Source organism: Ranitomeya imitator, chromosome 2, assembly GCF_032444005.1.
Source record: "Ranitomeya imitator isolate aRanImi1 chromosome 2, aRanImi1.pri, whole genome shotgun sequence".
Classification (NCBI taxonomy): Eukaryota; Metazoa; Chordata; class Amphibia; order Anura; family Dendrobatidae; genus Ranitomeya; species Ranitomeya imitator.
In genome coordinates this window covers 696986272-697005735 of record NC_091283.1, presented here as the reverse complement: position 1 = coordinate 697005735, position 19464 = coordinate 696986272, and the positions used below count along the sequence as shown (strand labels likewise).

The following is a 19464-nucleotide window of genomic DNA, read 5'->3' as shown; positions in this document are numbered from 1 at the left end:
TCGCGGCCGAGGTAAAGCAAATGCTTCAGTTGGGAGTCATTAAGGAGTCCCGAAGTGAGTGGGCTAGCCCCATTGTTCTAATACCAAAACCAGATGGGTCATTACGCTTCTGTAATGACTTTAGGAAGTTAAATGAAGTGTCAAAATTTGACCTCTATCCCATGCCACGGGTGGACGAGCTAATTGAGAGACTGGGGAAGGCCCAGTACTTCACCACGCTGGATCTTACAAAAGGTTACTGGCAGGTTCCCTTAACAGAGTCAGCGAAAGAAAAGACTGCTTTTATAACCCCAGAGGGTCACGTTATCTTACCTTTTGGGTTACATGGAGCTCCGGCCACATTTCAGAGGCTGATGGACATTGTGTTAGCGCCACATAGAGACTATGCGTCAGCCTATTTGAATGACATAGTCATCTTTAGTACCGACTGGGATACCCATCTGTCCCAGATACAAGCAGTGCTGGAGTCTCTTAGAGCTGCAGGGTTAACAGTAAACCCAAAGAAATGCGCGATAGGTCTCACGGAAGCCCGGTACTTAGGATATGTGATCGGCCGGGGGGTTATCAAACCTCAAGTGAACAAAATTGAGGCCATTCAAAACTGGCCCAAGCCCTTAAATACCAAACAAGTGAGGGCATTCCTTGGCATCATTGGGTATTACCGTCGATTTATACCCAATTTTGCTGGTAAATCGGCTTCCCTAACAGACCTGTTAAAAGGGAAGAAAACGGTGATGGTCAAGTGGAATCCTCAAGCAGAGGAAGCGTTCCAGTCTCTGAAGTCGGCATTGTGTGGACAGCCGGTCCTCATCAGCCCCGACTTCAAGAAAACCTTTATTGTGCAAACCGATGCCTCAGAGGTAGGCTTAGGAGCGGTGTTGTCGCAAGAGGTGAACGGGGATGAGCATCCAGTCACCTATTTAAGCAGGAAACTGACCCCGGCAGAGAAAAATTATAGCGTACTGGAGAAGGAGTGCTTGGCGATCAAATGGGCCTTGGAGTCCCTACGCTACTATTTGCTCGGGCGTCAGTTTCGGTTGGTAACGGACCATTCACCCCTCGTCTGGATGAGAAATGCAAAGGAAAGGAATGCCCGTGTCACCAGATGGTTCTTGTCCCTACAAAATTTCAGCTTCTCTGTGGAACATCGGGCTGGGAAATCACAGGGAAATGCAGATGCCCTGTCACAGGCACCATGTATGCTGACAAATGTTCAACCCCACAAGTCTGAACAGAGGGGGGGGGGTATGTGAGTCAGTGACCGGTGTCATATGCGAAGGTCACTATGTATCCCCCAGGATGTGCTTAGAAGCATATTAGATCCGCTGGAGTGCCCTGTGCAAACAGGATCATGGGGTGCATTAAAAGAGGTCTGGATACACATGATGAGAGCATTATACTGCCTCTGTACAAATCCCTAGTTAGACCGCACATGGAGTACTGTGTCCAGTTTTGGGCACCGGTGCTCAGGAAGGATATAATGGAACTAGAGAGAGTACAAAGGAGGGCAACAAAATTAATAAAGGGGATGGGAGAACTACAATACCCAGATAGATTAGCGAAATTAGGATTATTTAGTCTAGAAAAAAGACGACTGAGGGGCGATCTAATAACCATGTATAAGTATATAAGGGGACAATACAAATATCTCGCTGAGGATCTGTTTATACCAAGGAAGGTGACGGGCACAAGGGGGCATTCTTTGCGTCTGGAGGAGAGAAGGTTTTTCCACCAACATAGAAGAGGATTCTTTACTGTTAGGGCAGTGAGAATCTGGAATTGCTTGCCTGAGGAGGTGGTGATGGCGAACTCAGTCGAGGGGTTCAAGAGAGGCCTGGATGTCTTCCTGGAGCAGAACAATATTGTATCATACAATTATTAGGTTCTGTAGAAGGACGTAGATCTGGGTATTTATTATGATGGAATATAGGCTGAACTGGATGGACAAATGTCTTTTTTCGGCCTTACTAACTATGTTACTATGTTACTATGTTACTATGTTACAGCAGGTTGCCTGTGAGACACAGGGAAGAATAAAAGTGAGTGTGAACTGGGTCAAGTTATTTGTCCCAGAAATTATTCAGGAAAACCCGGTATGGGCTTTTATTTTGAAACGGACTGCAGGATGGTAGTGGGGCCGGTCCGTTTCCTCCAGTCCAGATCTTATAGTGGCCCATGGCCATAGAATCTGGAGGATAGAAAAAAAAAACCTGCAAAAGAGTTTGGGTGTGTCAGTCTGGTCTGGGAGTAAGACCTAGCAGGAGGCTCATGAGGAGCTCTTTCCGTGTGGAGCAACACGGGCCAGGCAGAGACTAAAAAGCCTGACACCCCAGTGTACACAGTGGTGTAATACGTCTACGGCAACGGATTGTGGACCAACTTTACTTTTCCCGGCTGCATACTGAAGGACTTGTTGCTTATGTGTTTGGTTTGTGAGTATGCTACAAAATAAACAAGACTTTGTTTGAACTTTATATGGGTCACTGCCTATTCACTGCACAGCAAGGACATCGCTGCATCACAGTATGTTATTTTCCCCTCCTCTCACCGTCAATATTTGTGGGGGGCTATCTTTCCTTTGGGGATTTTCTCTGAGGCAAGATAGGTTTCCTGTTTCCATCTTTAGGGGAAGTTAGATCTTAGGCTGTGCCGAGGGGTCTAGGGAGCGTCAGGTACCCCACACGGCTATTTTTAGTTGCGCTGCTAGGTTCAGGGTTTGCGGTCAGTACAGATACCACCTCCTTCAGAGCTTGTCTCATGTTGTTCCTAAACCACCAGATCATAACAGTGGTAGTAATATGGTGTCTGACCATGGTGTGGCGGTATTTTTCCTTGTTTGTGATATTATTGGTCAATTAAAAATTGAAAAATAAATAAAAATATACCTAAATTGTATTGGATATTTTAACAAATGTTTAGTAAGTTACAGTAGAGTAGAGTCCGGCCAGAAGAGTCTACCTTGTTTTGGTGGTGGATTAAAAAATCTTTTGGCCAAAACAAAAGCTGCTGGCCATGTATGTGGTGATGAGAACTGTAAATGTGTGATTGGTGAGGATGTGGTGCAGAAGTGGAGTTTTTGCAAAAGAGGGCAGTGGGACTGTGGATGGTATGAGGGGTGGAGGTGGGACTGGGGTGAAGCCTGGGCGGAGTCTCAAGGGGGGCCCCGAAAATGTTGCCAGTATGGGGCCCCGAAATTCCTAGTGGCAGCCCTGGGGACCATGCAATGCCAAAAGTCAGAAAGGATATGGGTAAGTATTGCTATTTTGGCCGCCTCTATTTTTATGTAAAATTTGCTGTCTTTTAACAATTTTATTTGTCCTCCCCCTTCACAGAGAAGAGAGTAAAAGTTTATTGGCATTCAATGAAGGATCGCTTCAATAAGGACATGAGAGAGGAGATTCAGATTCAAAGTGAGGCAGCACGAAAAATCAGAAAATGCAAGTATCATAACAAGCTTTCTTTTCTGAAGCCTGCGGTTGCTCAATGACCGTGAGTATCTTTTGCATTGTCTTTAACTATTATTTTTTCTTTTTTGTAATAATCTTTCTTTATTTCATTTCCACACAGAACCTGGAGCAGCACTGTAGAACCTGGATCTTCCTCTGTTGGAGCGGCCCTTCATCGACCAGCCAACGAAGTGGCACCATCCCAATCATCCACCAATGATGCAGCAGCCAGGCAAGCTTCACAGGCTGGGGACAGGAAGCTGGTCCTTCTGGTTTTCCCCTCTCTCAGCCCTCTGCCACTATTTTTCTTGGGTCTGCTCGGCAGCGGCAGAGGGTCTGGGAGAGGTCAGTCATGCCGAGTTTATTCACTTAACCTTGGTTGTCCAGGCTGGGATGAAGGTGGTTGTGGATAGGATGGAGAGTGGGTTCACTCATGTGAACACACTGTTCCAGGAAGTCCACAAATGCCTTGACCACCTGAAAGGCGACCTTAATAGACTATAGAACGGGGCGTGGCAGAAAACCATAGTCCTGATCTCCAGCTCTTTGTGATGAAGGACTGTCAGGATGCTTATACCAAGTCCATGCAGCGGTCCCGATATCAGCAGCAGGCATAAAGTTCTTTCCCTACATGGCAACAAGTTCCAGCACAGCATCAGAGGCAGAATCCACCTGCACCAACTCGCCAAGGGACTGATCTACCACCACCGCTGGACATTACACTTCCAAGAATCCCAAGCTTCACCATGCAGCCTAGTGCAGAAGACTATCCACATCCGCATTTCTCCTCCACCAACGCAGCACCAGGAAAAAAAATGGCAAAAACAAAGTCCCAGAGAAGAAAAACTGGGAAAAAATATTACATGCTCCCCTCAACCCTCACCTCCTAATGTGTCTGTGTTTTCTATTCTGTCCACACCTTCGCTTCGTTCTTTCCCTTCCAATGTGTCAATCCCTTCCAACTTGTTTTCCACTCCTAATGTGTCCTCTTCCCCAATGTGTCTTCCCCAATGTGTGTGACGCAATCCTCCAATTGTCTTACACTTCCCCTGTAACAACTTCCCCAACCACTCCTAACCTACCCTCACAGCCTGACACCCTCCTGGTGCACCATGTTACTCCCTCCCACAGACCTCGAAAGTAATTAATAATTTTCCTTTTTAAAAAAAAGTTGTACATTTTTTTTTCTGTTAGTAAAAATTGTTTTCATTCACAATACTGGTCTCAGTGTTTTCTTTATCTCTTTATTAGTGTTGGGCATTCCGATACCGCAAGTATCGGCCGATATTTGCGGTATTGGAATTCCGATACCGAGTTCTGATATTTTTGCGATATCGGGAATCGGTATAGGGATGAAGATTGATGTGTAAAATAAAGAATAAAAATAAAAAATATTGATATACTCACCCTCAGACGCGCCCTGGTTGTAACTGCTGCAACCGCCATGCTTCCCTTTCTAAGAATGAGCGCGTGAAGGACCTGGGATGACGTCACGGCTTGTGATTGGTCGCGTGAGCGGTCACGCGACCAATCACAAGCCACGACATCATCGAAGGTCCTTTACGCGCTCATTCTTAGGAAGGGAATCATGGCGGTTGCAGTGGTTACAACCAGGGCGCGTCCGAGGGTAAGTATATCAATATTTTTTTATTTTTATTCTTTATTTTACACATGAATATGGATCCCAGGGCCTGAAGGAGAGTTTCCTCTCCTTCAGACCCTGAGAACCATAGAGGATACCTTCCGATATTTGTGTCCCATTGACTTGTATTGGTATCGGATATCGGTATCGGCGATATCAGATATTTTTCGGATATCGGCCGATACCATCCGATACCGATACTTTCAAATATCGGACGGTATCGCTCAACACTACTCTTTATTTAACCACTAAAGATTCTAACGCATCGGGTATTCTAGAATATGCATGTCCACTTAGTATATTGCACAGCCCACGTAGTATATTGCCCAGCCACGTAGTATATTGCCCAGCTACGTAGTATATTGCACAGCCAACGTAGTGTATTGCCCAGCCACGTAGTATATTGCCCAGTTACGTAGTATATTGCCCAGCCACGTAGTATATTGCCCAGTTACGTAGTATATTGCCCAGCCATGTAGTATATTGCCCAGCGACGTAGTATATTGCCCAGCCACGTAGTATATTGCCAAGTTACGTAGTATATTGCCCAGTTACGTAGTATATTGCCCAGCCACATAGTATATTGCCCAGTGACGTAGTATATTGCCTAGCCACGTAGTATATTGCCCAGTTACGTAGTATATTGCCCAGCCACGTAATATATTGCCCAGTGACGTAGTATATTGCCCAGTGACGTAGTATATTACCCAGCCACATAGTATATTGCCCAGCCACGTAGTATATTGCCCAGTGACGTAGTATATTGTCCAGCCACGTAGTATATTGCCCAGCCACGTAGTATATTACTCAGTGACGTAGTATATTGCGCAGCAACGTAGTATATTGCCCAGTGACGTAGTATATTGCCCAGTGACATAGTATATATTACCCAGCCACGTAGTATATTACCCAGTCACGTACTATATTGCCTAGTGACGTAGTATATTGCGCAGCCACTTAGTATATTGGCCAGTTACGTAGTATATTGCCTGTTATGATCCGGTGACCTTGGAGCAGCATGAAATCTTTCACTGGAGTAGGTGGTAACTATACTGACCGCAAATCCTGATCTTAACAGCGCAACTAGAAGTAGCCGTGGGGTGTACCTAACAAGCCCTAGACACCTCGTCACAGCCGGAGGACTAAATACCCCTAAAGATGGAAATAGGAATTCTACCTTGCCTCAGAGCAGAACCCCAAAGGATAGGCAGCCTCCCACAAATATTGGCTGTGAGTAGGAGAGGAAAGACACACACAGTCAGAAAACAGGGTTTAGCACAAGAGGCCACTCTAGCTAAAATAGGAAAGGATAGGACAGAGTTCTGTGCGGTCAGTATTAAAACCCTTCCAAAAATATCCGCAGCAGATTATACAAAAAATTCCTCCATCTAACTAAAGACGTGGAACGTATATCTGCAACTCCAGAGACTCCTACACACAGAGCAGGAATACAATAAAAAAAACAAGCACACAGCTTGTGTGCAATAGAAAAAGAAACAGACACTTATCTTTGCTGAATTGGCAGCTAAGCAGGAGAGGCCAGACAGAGGTCCAACACTTCCCAAGAAACATTGACAACTGGCAAGGACTAATGAGTCCTGCAAACCTAAATACCCCAGTCAGAATTGCAATCAGCAGATACACCTGTCCAAGACTGCAGCCCAGGGACAACTGCATTACCACCTACAACCACCGGAGGGAGCCCAAAAGCAGAATTCACAACAGTACCCCTCCCTTGAGGAGGGGTCACCGAACCCTCACCAGAGCCCCCAGGCCGATCAGGATGAGCCAGATGAAAGGCACGAACCAAATCAGCGGCATGGACATCAGAGGCAAAAACCCAAGAATTATCCTCCTGGCCATAACCCTTCCATTTGACAAGGTACTGAAGCTTCCGCCTCGAAAAACGGGAATCCAAAATCTTCTCAACAACATATTCCAACTCCCCATCAACCAACACAGGGGCCGGAGGATCAACAGAGGGAACAACGGGCTCCACATATTTCCGCAATAAAGATCTATGGAAGACATTATGGATCGCAAAAGAGGCCGGAAGCGCCAGTCGAAAAGACACCGGATTAATAATCTCAGAAATCCTATAAGGACCAATAAACCAAGGCTTAAACTTAGGAGAAGAAACCTTCATAGGAACATGACGGGAAGACAACCAGACCAGATCCCCAACCCGAAGCCGGGAACCAACACACCGACGACGGTTAGCAAAACGTTGAGCCTCCTCCTGAGACAACACCAAATTGTCCACCACATGAGCCCAAATCTGCTGCAACCTGTCAACCACAGAATCCACACCAGGACAGTCAGAAGGCTCAACCTGCCCAGAAGAAAAATGAGGATGAAAACCAAAATTACAAAAGAAAGGCGAAACCAAAGTAGCCGAACTAGCCCGATTATTAAGGGCAAACTCAGCCAATGGCAAGAAAGCCACCCAATCATCCTGATCAGCAGACACAAAGCATCTCAAATAAGTCTCCAAAGTCTGATTAGTTCGCTCGGTCTGACCATTTGTCTGAAGATGAAACGCAGAAGAAAAAGACTAATCAATGCCCAGCCTAGCACAAAAGGCCCGCCAAAACCTAGAAACAAACTGGGAACCTCTGTCGGACACAATAGGAAGGCAATTTAGGCAAAGGCACCAAATGAACCATCTTAGAGAACAGATCACAAACAACCCAGATAACCGACATCCTCTGGGAAACCGGAAGATCAGAAATAAAATCCATAGAAATATGCTTCCAGGGCCTCTCAGGGACCGGCAATGGCAAAAGCAACCCACTAGCACGGGAACAACAAGGCTTGGCCCGCGCACAAGTCCCACAGGACTGCACAAAAGAACGCACATCACGCGACAAAGAAGGCCACCAAAAGAACCTACCAACCAAGTCTCTGGTACCAAAAATGCCAGGATGACCAGCCAACACGGAACAGTGAACTTCAGAAATCACTCTACTAGTCCATCTGTCAGGAACAAACAGTTTCCCCACAGGACAGTGGTCAGGTTTGTCAGCCTGAAATTCCTGAAGAACCCGTCGTAAATCAGGGGAAATGGCAGAAAGGACCACCCCTTCTTTCAGAATACCGACCGGTTCTAAGACCTCAGGAGAATCAGGCAAAAAACTCCTAGAGAGGGCATCAGCCTTAATGTTCTTAGAACCCGGAAGGTACGAGACCACGAAATCAAAACGGGAAAAAAACAAGGACCATCGAGTCTGTCTAGGATTCAGCTGTTTGGCAGACTCGAGGTAAATCAAATTCTTATGATCGGTCAAGATCACAATACGGTGCTTAGCTCCCTCAAGCCAATGTCGCCACTCCTCAAACGCCCACTTCATAGCCAACAACTCCCAATTGCCGACATTATAATTGCGTTCAGCAGGCAAAAACTTACGGGAAAAGAAGGCACACGGTTTCATTGAGGAACCAACAGGATCCCTCTGAGACAAAACGGCCACTGCCCCAATCTCAGAAGCATCAACCTCAACCTGAAATGGAAGAGAAACATCCGGTTGGCGCAACACCGGAGCAGAAGTAAATCAACGTTTAAGCTCCTGAAAGGCAGAGACAGCCGCAGAGGACCAATTCGCCACATCAGCGCCTTTCTTCATCAAATCGGTCAAGGGTTTAACCACGCTGGAAAAATTAGCAATGAAACGCCGATAAAAATTTGCAAAACCTAAAAATTTCTGAAGGCTCGTCATGGATGTGGGCTGAATCCAATCATGAATGGCCTGAACCTTAACCGGATCCATCTCTATAGACGAGGGAGAAAAAATGAAGCCCAAAAAAGAAACCTTCTGCCCAAAGAGACAGTTAGACCCTTTCAGAAACAGAGCATTGTCATGAAGGATCTGAAATACCATCCTGACCTGTTCCACATGAGACTCCCAATCATCGGAAAAAATCAAAATATCGTCCAAATATACAGTCAAGAACTTATCAATATAAGTCCGGAAAATATCATGCATGAAGGACTGAAAAACAGATGGAGCATTAGTGAGCCCGAATGGCATCACAAGGTATTCAAAATGGCCTTCGGGCGTGTTAAACGCAGTTTTCCATTCATCACCCTGCTTAATACGAACAAGATTATATGCCCCCCGAAGGTCAATCTTCGTAAACCAACTAGCTCCCTTAATCCTAGCAAACAAATCGGTAAGCAAAGGTAAAGGGTATTGAAACTTGACCGTGATTTTATTCAAGAGGCGATAATCAATACAGGGTCTCAAGGACCCATCTTTTTTAGCAACAAAAAAGAACCCCGCTCCCAACGGTGAAGAAGATGGCCGAATATGCCCTTTCTCCAAAGACTCCTTAATATAGCTCCGCATGGCGGTATGTTCAGGCAGAGACAGGTTGAAAAGTCGACCCTTAGGAAACTTACAGCCTAGAATCAAGTCAATAGCACAATCGCAGTCCCTGTACGGTGGAAGGAAACTGGACTTGGGCTCATCGAATACATCCTGAAAATCAGACAAAAACTCTGGAATTTCAGAAGAGGAAGAAGAGGAGATTGACATCAAAGGAACATCATTATGAACCCCCTGACAACCCCAACTAGTCACAGACATGGACTTCCAATCCAACACAGGATTATGTACCTGCAACCACGGAAAACCCAGCACGATAGCATCATGCAAATTATGCAACACCAGAAATCGACAATCTTCCTGATGGGCTGGCGCCATGCACATGGTCACCTGTGTCCAAAACTGGGGTTTATTTTTAGCCAAGGGTATAGCATCAATGCCCCTTAAAGGAATAGGGTTCTGCAAAGGCTGCAAGGGAAAACCACAACGCCTGGCAAACTCAAAGTCCATTAAGTTCAAGGCGGCGCCTGAATCCACAAACGCCATGACAGAAAATGATGACAATGAGCAGATCAAGGACACAGATAACAGAAATTTAGGTTGTACAGTACTGATGGTAAATGAACTAGCGATCCTCTTTGTCTGCTTAGGGCAGACTGAAATGACATGAGAAGCGTCGCCTCAATAATAACACAACCCATTCTGACGTCTGAATCCTTGTCGTTACGTTCTAGACAGAATCCTATCACACTGATTGGCTCAGGAATCTGCTCTGAGGACAACGCCACAACGTGCACAGTTGTGCGCTCCCGCAAGCGCCGGTCAATCTGAATGGCCAGAGACATAGAATCACTCAGACCGGAAGGCGTGGGAAACCCCATCATAACATCTTTAACGGATTCAGAAAGACCCTTTCTGAAAATTGCCGCCAAAGCATCATTATTCCATTTAGTCAACACAGACCATTTTCTGAATTTCTGACAATACAATTCTGCCGCCTCTTGACCCTGAGACAGGGCCAACAAGGTCTTCTCAGCTTGATCCACAGAATTAGGTTCATCATATAATAATCCTAAAGCCTGAAAAAAGGAGTCTACATTAAGCAACGCCGGATTCCCAGATTCCAGGGAAAACGCCCAATCCTGCGGGTCGCCACGCAGCAGGGAGATGACGATTTTAACCTGCTGAATGGAATCACCAGAGGATCGAGGTCTCAGAGCAAAAAATAGTTTACAGTTGTTTTTAAAACTCAAAAATTTGGACCTGTCACCAAAAAACAAATCAGGAGTAGGAATATTCGGCTCTAAAACAGGAGTTTGAACAATATAATCAGAAATACCCTATACCCTAGCAGCAAGCTGGTCTGCAGGAGAAACTAATTCCTCCATAGAAAAAGAAACAGACACTTATCTTTGCTGAATTGGCAGCTAAGCAGGAGAAGCCAGCCAGAGGTCCAACACTTCCCAAGAAACATTGACAACTGGCAAGGACTAATGAGTCCTGCAAACCTAAATACCCCAGTCAGAATTGAAATCAGCAGATACACCTGTCCAAGACTGCAGCCCAGGGACAACTGCATTATCACCTACAACCACCGGAGGGAACCTAAAAGCAGAATTCACAACAATTGCCTAGTGACGTAGCATATTGCGCAGCCACTTAGTATATTGCCCAGTCACATAGTATATTGCCTAGTGACGTATTATATTTTGCAGCCACTTAGTATATTGCCCAGTCACGTAGTATATTGCCAAGTTACGAAGTATATTGCCCAGTGACATAGTATATCGCACAGCAACGTAGTATACAGCACAGAGCCACGTAGTATATTGGCCAGTAACGTAGTATATTGCCCAGTGACGTAGTATATTGCCCAGCCACGTAGTATATTGCCCAGTCACGTATTATATTGTCTAGTGACGTAGTATATTGCGCAGCCACTTAGTATATTGCCCAGCAACGTAGTATATTGGCCAGTAACGTAGTATATTGCCCAGTGATGTAGTATACAGCACAGAGCCACGTAGTATATTGCACAGCGAAGTAGTATACAGCACAGAGCCACGTAGTATATTGGCCAGTCACGTAGTATATTGCCCAGCCAGGTTTGTCACAGGTGAAAAAATAAAAAATAAACATATACTCACCTTTCCAAAGGCCCCTTGTAGTCCATGGCAGCTTCCGGTCCCAGCGTTGGTATGGGCGCAGGACCTGTGATGACATCGCGGTCACATGACCGTGACGTCATGCAGGTCTTTCTAGCGCAGGCGCGCAGGGCCTGTGATGACGTCGCGGTCACATGACTGTGACGTCTTGGCAGGTCCTTCTGCCATACCATCTTTGCCACCGGAAAGTGCAGCGGAAGATGACGGCCGGCAGGAGCGGCTCAGCGGACTACAGAGGGTGAGTATAGCAGGTTTATTTTTTTTAATTATTTTTAACATTACATTTTTCATTGATGCCGTATAGGCAGCGTCAATAGTAAAAAGTTGGGGACACACAGGGTTAATAGCGGCGGTAACGGTGTGCGTTACCCGCGGCATAACGCGTTCCGTTACCGCCGGCATTAACCCTGTGTTAGCAGTGACCGGAGGGGAGTATGCGGGCGACAGGCACTGACTGCGGGGAGTAAGGAGCGGCCATTTTCTTCCGGACTGTGCCCGTCGCTGATTGGTCCCGGCAGCCATGACAGGCAGCTGGCGAGGCCAATCAGCGTATGAATAACCGTGACAGAAGGACAGACAGACGGAAGTGACCCTTAGACAATTATATATAAGATGTGTATTGTTGAGTGAAGTATGAAGGGGTGTAACAGTTAAGGTGTTTATTATACAAGCTAGATTCAAGGTGTTAATTTTCGATTCAGCAAACATTACAGGTTCATAACATTACAAGTACATAACATTACAGGTACATTTTATTTACAGGTTAAACCATTTTATCTTGCCATGACACACATCCAATGTCAGAAACAAAAAAGGCTGCAAATGTATCCATTATTTGGGCAACTTTGACTGTAGTCCTCAGAGGGTGGTGTTGGTAATCTTGCAATGTGGTATTAACAGTTTCCTCAAGTTCAAAGTGGGGTTGCTCTTTTCACAGGATGTAGCTATGCAGAACAACACATGCTTTCACAAGCTCATCAATTGTCTCTATTTTCAGATGCCAACAAACCAAAGGCACACTCCACAGTTCTTTGTGCTTTTGTCAGTCGTTAGTTGAAAATCCTTTTTATGTGACTCAAGTCCCGACTTGAGTACAGTTTTAGGAGGTTGCCACACATTTGAAAGGCCTCATGCCCAGCAATAACAAATGGCATTGACGGTCCTTCAGTGTTAGGAAGAGGTCGTGATGAGGGAAAATTAAAATCATTCCCATACAATCGTTATCCCATTTCTGAGTTTTTGAAAGTCTGTGAGTCATTTCCTCATCCAAATGAGCCAACATCAATGGCGACAAATCGACATTCAGCATCCGCAATTGCGATCAGAACAATGGAAAAGTATTTTTTATAATTGAAATACTCAGATCCACTTCCTGCAGGTTTCAGAATCTGAATATGTTTGCCGTCCACAGCCCCCACACATGTAGGAAAATTACACACTTGATTGAATTTTGCTGCATTTTGCAGCCACAGTTCTGCTGTGGGTTGGGGAGGAAGTCAGCACGCAGAAGGTCACTCAATGCACAGCAGGTGTCTTCAACCATCCCAGAAAGGGTGAACAATCCAATTCGAAACTGAAAATGTAGAGATCTGCGGAACAGGCAAAGAAACAAATAAATCAGTACATGGCTTTTCTAACAATAGTAACAACAGTTGTTTGTTGTTAAAAATTACATACCTTATGGTCACCAACAGATGTTGCTCAGCAGGAATTGCTCTACGTAGTTAGGTGTCCTACCTGCTGATGTATCCTCGGACACATTGCAGCAAATCATCAAAGCTCTGTAGGGACATCCTGGTGCAGTCCAAAAACTTCACCGGGTTTTCCCGAAGCTCTGTGTACAATGAGTGGTAGGCTCCATGGCTCTGTCGGAGTTCAACAATGGGATGTTGCAAAAGCGACAACGACATCTTCTCGGTCTACCTCTTCTCCTTTCTTCCTCACAAGTCACAGCGAAAGCAAAAGCCAATTTCAAAGATAAATCTAGATTCATATTGAAGCTGTCAATGCTCTCCATCTTGCATCAGCATCCAAAGAAGTGAATTTCTGCTGTGCAGTGTCTCTATATATAGAAAATCCATAAGCCACGCCCATTGGGAAATACCGTATGCATGCGCATAAACAAGGCAAACGCATGCAAAAACGCATACAAATGCATGCAATCGCAGCATTTTTTTACGTCAAGCGAAAGAGCATGCAGATAAAAATAGCTGCGTACACATGCGTTTGCATGCATTTTTGCATGCGTTTGCGCATGCAGATGATACGCTGCAGACTCATACGCAAATGTGAACTCAGCCTTACTCATCTAGCAAAGCTATTTATATCTCCCAAACAAGGATAATTGTTGTACCCACCTATGTGAAAATGCCATGGATTCTTCTATTTGCACCATCTGTCTTAAAATATTATCAATTCATGAGTCTTACCCCCAAAATGGATAATTTTTAGACCATTTATACAATTTAGGCATCCTAAAAAGTCTGAAAGTACAGTATGTTGTGAAATACTTTGTTGGTTACCACTGGTTACCACCCGTTTTCTCCTACCACCCGTTTTCTCCTACCTGTGGAACACACGTGTTATACACATATTTTCCAGGAAATTAAAGGCTTTTTAATTACGCAATTCATGCAAATTTATTTGCTGCACATCAAATTTTGTGGAGAAATTTGGCAAGGTCAGTGATTTCAAATTTTAAAAAAAACAGCTCTTCTCTAATGCTGAACAGCAAGAGAGACAGTTCTGTGCAAAAGTTTTAGGCAGGTGTGGAAATCATACTACAACATAACAATGCTTTAAAAGATGGAAGTAATGCAAAGTGAATGAACAAAAGAGAAATATCAATTAAATCAATACACTTGCACACAGTTTTTGAAGGAACTCAGCATGATGTTGTCCCAATTCATCTTGTAGAACTAACCACAGATCTTCTGTAGATGTAGGTTTGTGCAATTCATTTTGTGTCTTCATGTGATCCTAGGCAGACTCGATGATGTTGAGATCATAGCTACAGTTTGTGGGACCATATCATCACTTCCAGGACTCCAAGTTCTTAGTGTCATTGGCTGTATGTTTGAGGTCTTTGTCGTGCTGCAGTATACATTTGGATCTGATTAGACACCTCTCTGGTGGTATTACATCATGAATAAAAATTTGCCTATGTTTTTGAGCATTGAGGACACCATTAGTTGACTAAATACCCAACTCTTGCCAGAAATGCAACCCCAAACTTTCAGGACCCTCCACCATGCTTCACTGTGGCCAGTAGACACTCGTTTTTTTATTGTTATTCAGACACTTGAGGAACCAACTGCCTTTTGTTACAGCCAGATATTTCACACTTTGACTCCTCAGTCCAGATCACTTGCTGCCACTTTTCTGCGCATCAGTTCCTATGTTGATGAGCATGATTGAGTTATTTGGCCTTGTTTCCAAGTAGAATATATGGGATTTAGCCACAATTCTTCTGCTAAGCTCACTTCTCTGAACAGTAGATTGGTGTAGTTGGTACTTACTCGTTCCTGTCAGTTCTAAATTGATTGCAGTGCTGGACATCTTCAGATTTCCAAGAGAAATTAAAGGGAACCGGTCACCTCAAATTGGCGGGATATGTAAATGCCTTTTTCTGGTCCTATGGGTGGCGTTTCGTCTTCATTTTTCCACACCATCCATCCCTGTTATCCACAATATGTTCGAGAATTAGAGTACTTGTCCTCCATAGTTTGCGCGTGCGCCATGCAATCTTCGCTTGTGCACATGCAGTATGCTTTGCCCAACTGCGGGCAAAGCCAAAAAGCATTACTGCGCATGCCCCACGCACTATGTCCCAGAACACAGCAAAATACTTCCAAGACATAGTGCGTGGGTGCATGCTCAGTAATGCTTTTTGGCTTTGGCCGCAGTTGGGCAAAGCATACTGCGCGTGCGCGAGTGAAGATTGCATTGCGCACGCGCGAACTATGGAGGACAAGTAATCTAATTCTCAAACATATTGCGGACAACAGGGATGGATGGGGTGGGGAACTGAAGATGAAACGCCACCCAACAGACCGAAAAAAAGGCATTTACATATCCCGCCAATTTGAGGTGACAGGTTCCCTTTAAGAAAGATGTGTCTTTTAGCTGCTGTACTAAGTTTACTTGGAAAACCACTGCATCTAGAGATGTGTTTGATTGGCTCCAAACGTACAACGCAGTAGTACAATGACTCCAAACATACAGTCAATGCCATTATGTTAAAAAGAACAATGAGTCCTCAAAGTAATGATTTAGCCCCCTTGGAGGCTTAATTTCAACATTATCGATTTTATATGGGATTTCACAAAGAGACAGAAGAATTTGCACAAGGATTTGCACAAACCTTATAACAAACCTCATATATTAGTGTTCAAAAGAATAGCAGTCCAATTTGACTAACCAGATTAATCACTGTTTTTGGTATAAATTATATTACCACATACCAAATAATTTACCAGTTGGTGCAGTAGATTCTAAGTAAACCATCGGACTCCGCATTCATGATCTACATGTTTTTGAGTTTGTGTATTAGAATAATTAATTGAAAGGGAGTGTTCAAAATAATAGCAGGGTGGAGTTCAATTAGTGAGGTTAATCATTTTGTGAAGAAACCGATGTGAATCAGGTGGCCCTTATTTAAGAGTGAAGCTGGGACATGTCGTACGTGCATTTCTCCTTGAAAGGCCGGAGTCACACTACAGCGAGATACAGCCGAGTCTCGCAGGTTAAAACCAAGATCTGGCACCGGTACTCCGGAGCGGAGCGTGCGGCTCCATGTATTGCTGTGCAGCTGCACGCTCCGCTTCGGAGTGCCGGTGCCAGAGCTTGGTTTTAACCTGCGAGACTCGGCCGTATCTCGCTGTGCGTGATCCCGGCCAAAGCCTGAGAAATATGGGTCGTTCGAAATATTGTTAAGAAAAACATCTAACTTTGATTAAAAAGCTGATTGGCAAAGTGAACAAATGACAAAAATTGTGTGATGTACAGTTAGGGCCAGAAATATTTGGACAGTGACACAATTTTCGCGAGTTGGGCTCTGCATGCCACCACATTGGATTTGAAATGAAACCTCTACAACAGAATTCAAGTGCAGATTGTAACGTTTAATTTGAAGGGTTGAACAAAAATATCTGATAGAAAATGTAGGAATTGTACACATTTCTTTACAAACACTCCACATTTTAGGAGGTCAAAAGTAATTGGACAAATAAACATAACCCAAACAAAATATTTTTATTTTCAATATTTTGTTGCAAATCCTTTGGAGGCAATCACTGCCTTAAGTCTGGAACCCATGGACATCACCAAACGCTGGGTTTCCTCCTTCTTAATGCTTTGCCAGGCCTTTACAGCCGCAGCCTTCAGGTCTTGCTTGTTTGTGGGTCTTTCCGTCTTAAGTCTGGATTTGAGCAAGTGAAATGCATGCTCAATTGGGTTTAGATCTGGAGATTGACTTGGCCATTGCAGAATGTTCCACTTTTTGGCACTCATGAACTCCTGGGTAGCTTTGGCTGTATGCTTGGGGTCATTGTCCATCTGTACTATGAAGCGCCGTCCAATCAACTTTGCAGCATTTGGCTGAATCTGGGCTGAAAGTATATCCCGGTACACTTCAGAATTCATCCGGCTACTCTTGTCTGCTCTTATGTCATCAATAAACACAAGTGACCCAGTGCCATTGAAAGCCATGCATGCCCATGCCATCACGTTGCCTCCACCATGTTTTACAGAGGATGTGGTGTGCCTTGGATCATGTGCCGTTCCCTTTCTTCTCCAAACTTTTTTCTTCCCATCATTCTGGTACAGGTTGATCTTTGTCTCATCTGTCCATAGAATACTTTTCCAGAACTGAGCTGGCTTCTTGAGGTGTTTTTCTGCAAATTTAACTCTGGCCTGTCTATTTTTGGTATTGATGAATGGTTTGCATCTAGATGTGAACCCTTTGTATTTACTGTCATGGAGTCTTCTCTTTACTGTTGACTTAGAGACAGATACACCTACTTCACTGAGAGTGTTCTGGACTTCAGTTGATGTTGTGAACGGGTTCTTCTTCACCAAATTAAGTATGCGGCGATCATCCACCACTGTTGTCATCCGTGGACGCCCAGGCCTTTTTGAGTTCCCAAGCTCACCAGTCAATTCCTTTTTTCTCAGAATGTACCCAACTGTTGATTTTGCTACTCCAAGCATGTCTGCTATCTCTCTGATGGATTTTTTCTTTTTTTTCAGCCTCAGGATGTTCTGCTTCACCTCAATTGAGAGTTCCTTTGACCGCATGTTGTCTGCTCACAGCAACAGCTTCCAAATGCAAAACCACACACCTGGAATCCACCCCTGACCTTTTAACTACTTCATTGATTACAGGTTAACGAGGGAGACGCCTTCAGAGTTAATTGCAGCCCTTAGAGTCCATTGTCCAATTACTTTTGGTCCCTTGAAAAAGAGGACGCTATGCATTACAGAGCTATGATTCCTAAACCCTTTCTCCGATTTGGATGTGGAAACTATCATATTGCAGCTGGGAGTGTGCACTTTCAGCCCATATTATATATATAATTGTATTTCTGAACATGTTTTTGTAAACAGCTAAAATAACAAAACTTGTGTCACTGTCCAAATATTTCTGGCCCGAACTGTAGTCCATGCATCCTGGGCTGCAATAACAGTTGACAGGTGCTAGAAGTTGGTTGACTCTATGCAACAAAGATCTGAAGCAGTGTGAAAAACTGTATGTATACAACTAAATATTAGGTTAATGATTCACAGGAATGCTAACTCCTCAAAAAAAAACAGTTTGTAAAGACAAATGCAGACAACACTATTTTTTAGAACAGCCCAATGTTAATTTTTTTGTTATTTTCTGTAGTTAAAAATTATTATATACATTTCTCTCCATGTTTTGAATTAGAAAACAGTGTGCAATATTCCCAATGCATGGAAATAACAATTAGTATAAAGATTTTGTGATTAACTCAGGTTTTTGAATAAACCTGTACACAGAAGATCTGTGGTTAGTTCTCCAAGATGTTTGATCCTTCAGAAACTGTGTCCAAGTGTACCTAGAAGAATTGATTCTTTGATGTCGTGTAGAAGTGATAGGATGATCACACCGAATATTAGTTTGATTTTGATCTTTCTTTTGTTCTTTCTTTAAACTTTATTAATTGGTTAAAAAAAACTATTACCAGTTTCATTTTTTAAAGCAATCTTACTATACAGAATTTTTTCCACATGCCTAAAACTTTTGCACAGTAATATGTGTTAATTTATATATATTATAAAAGTTTGCACTGCGTTCTATCATGTAAAATCACATAGCATCCTCAGTCAAGGTCTCAACTCCTGAGCACAGCACAAACCTTTCATGTGAGCAGCTTTCATAGAAGACTTGCAGTTTCCTGGATCACAAATATTATATGGGAAATAAAACTAAAAATTTAGAGAGAATTAAAAAAAAAACATACCTGTTGAATGGCACAACGTATATTCCGAAAGAAATAGAACTATGCAAGCAATAATTCCAATAGCCATCTTCACGTTTACTGAGCTTTGTACCCTCTGCTTCAGGTAAAGTAGCCCAGATAACAATTATACCAAGTGCTTAATTATTATCTGGCATAGCAAGAGGCAGCTGGCTCTAGTTAATCACTGGTTGAAGTCCAATGATCAGTCTTTGAACATTTTGCTAAGTTTTTTTTACCATATACAGAGAGAATGTAATGCTGAGTTATTCACGCACAATTATTCCAGGGATTTTATACACTTGTAAAAAAAATGCTGTAAATTTCAAGCATTTTTTTTTACCTGGTTTATAAATCAAAAACAGAAAAGCAGGAGCAGCACCAGGGTAAGCTGGGTGCACAGTC

The 19464-nt window shown here is 43.7% G+C and overlaps 1 protein-coding gene across 2 annotated transcripts in view; it reads right to left on the bottom strand.

Annotated features, from left to right (window-relative positions):
* The window catches only part of LOC138665532 (heparan-alpha-glucosaminide N-acetyltransferase-like), a 1558440-nt gene extending 1539284 nt beyond the window's left edge, over positions 1–19156 (bottom strand). Inside the window, exon 1 of one of the 2 annotated variants that reach the window (XM_069753108.1) lies at positions 19063–19156. In XM_069753108.1, coding sequence (XP_069609209.1) covers positions 19063–19129 — 67 coding nt within the window. In that variant the 5' untranslated portion in view covers positions 19130–19156. The remainder of the gene's footprint in view (positions 1–19062) is intronic. The other variant, XM_069753109.1, reaches the window with a different exon arrangement.
* Positions 19157–19464: the final 308 nt, after the last annotated feature.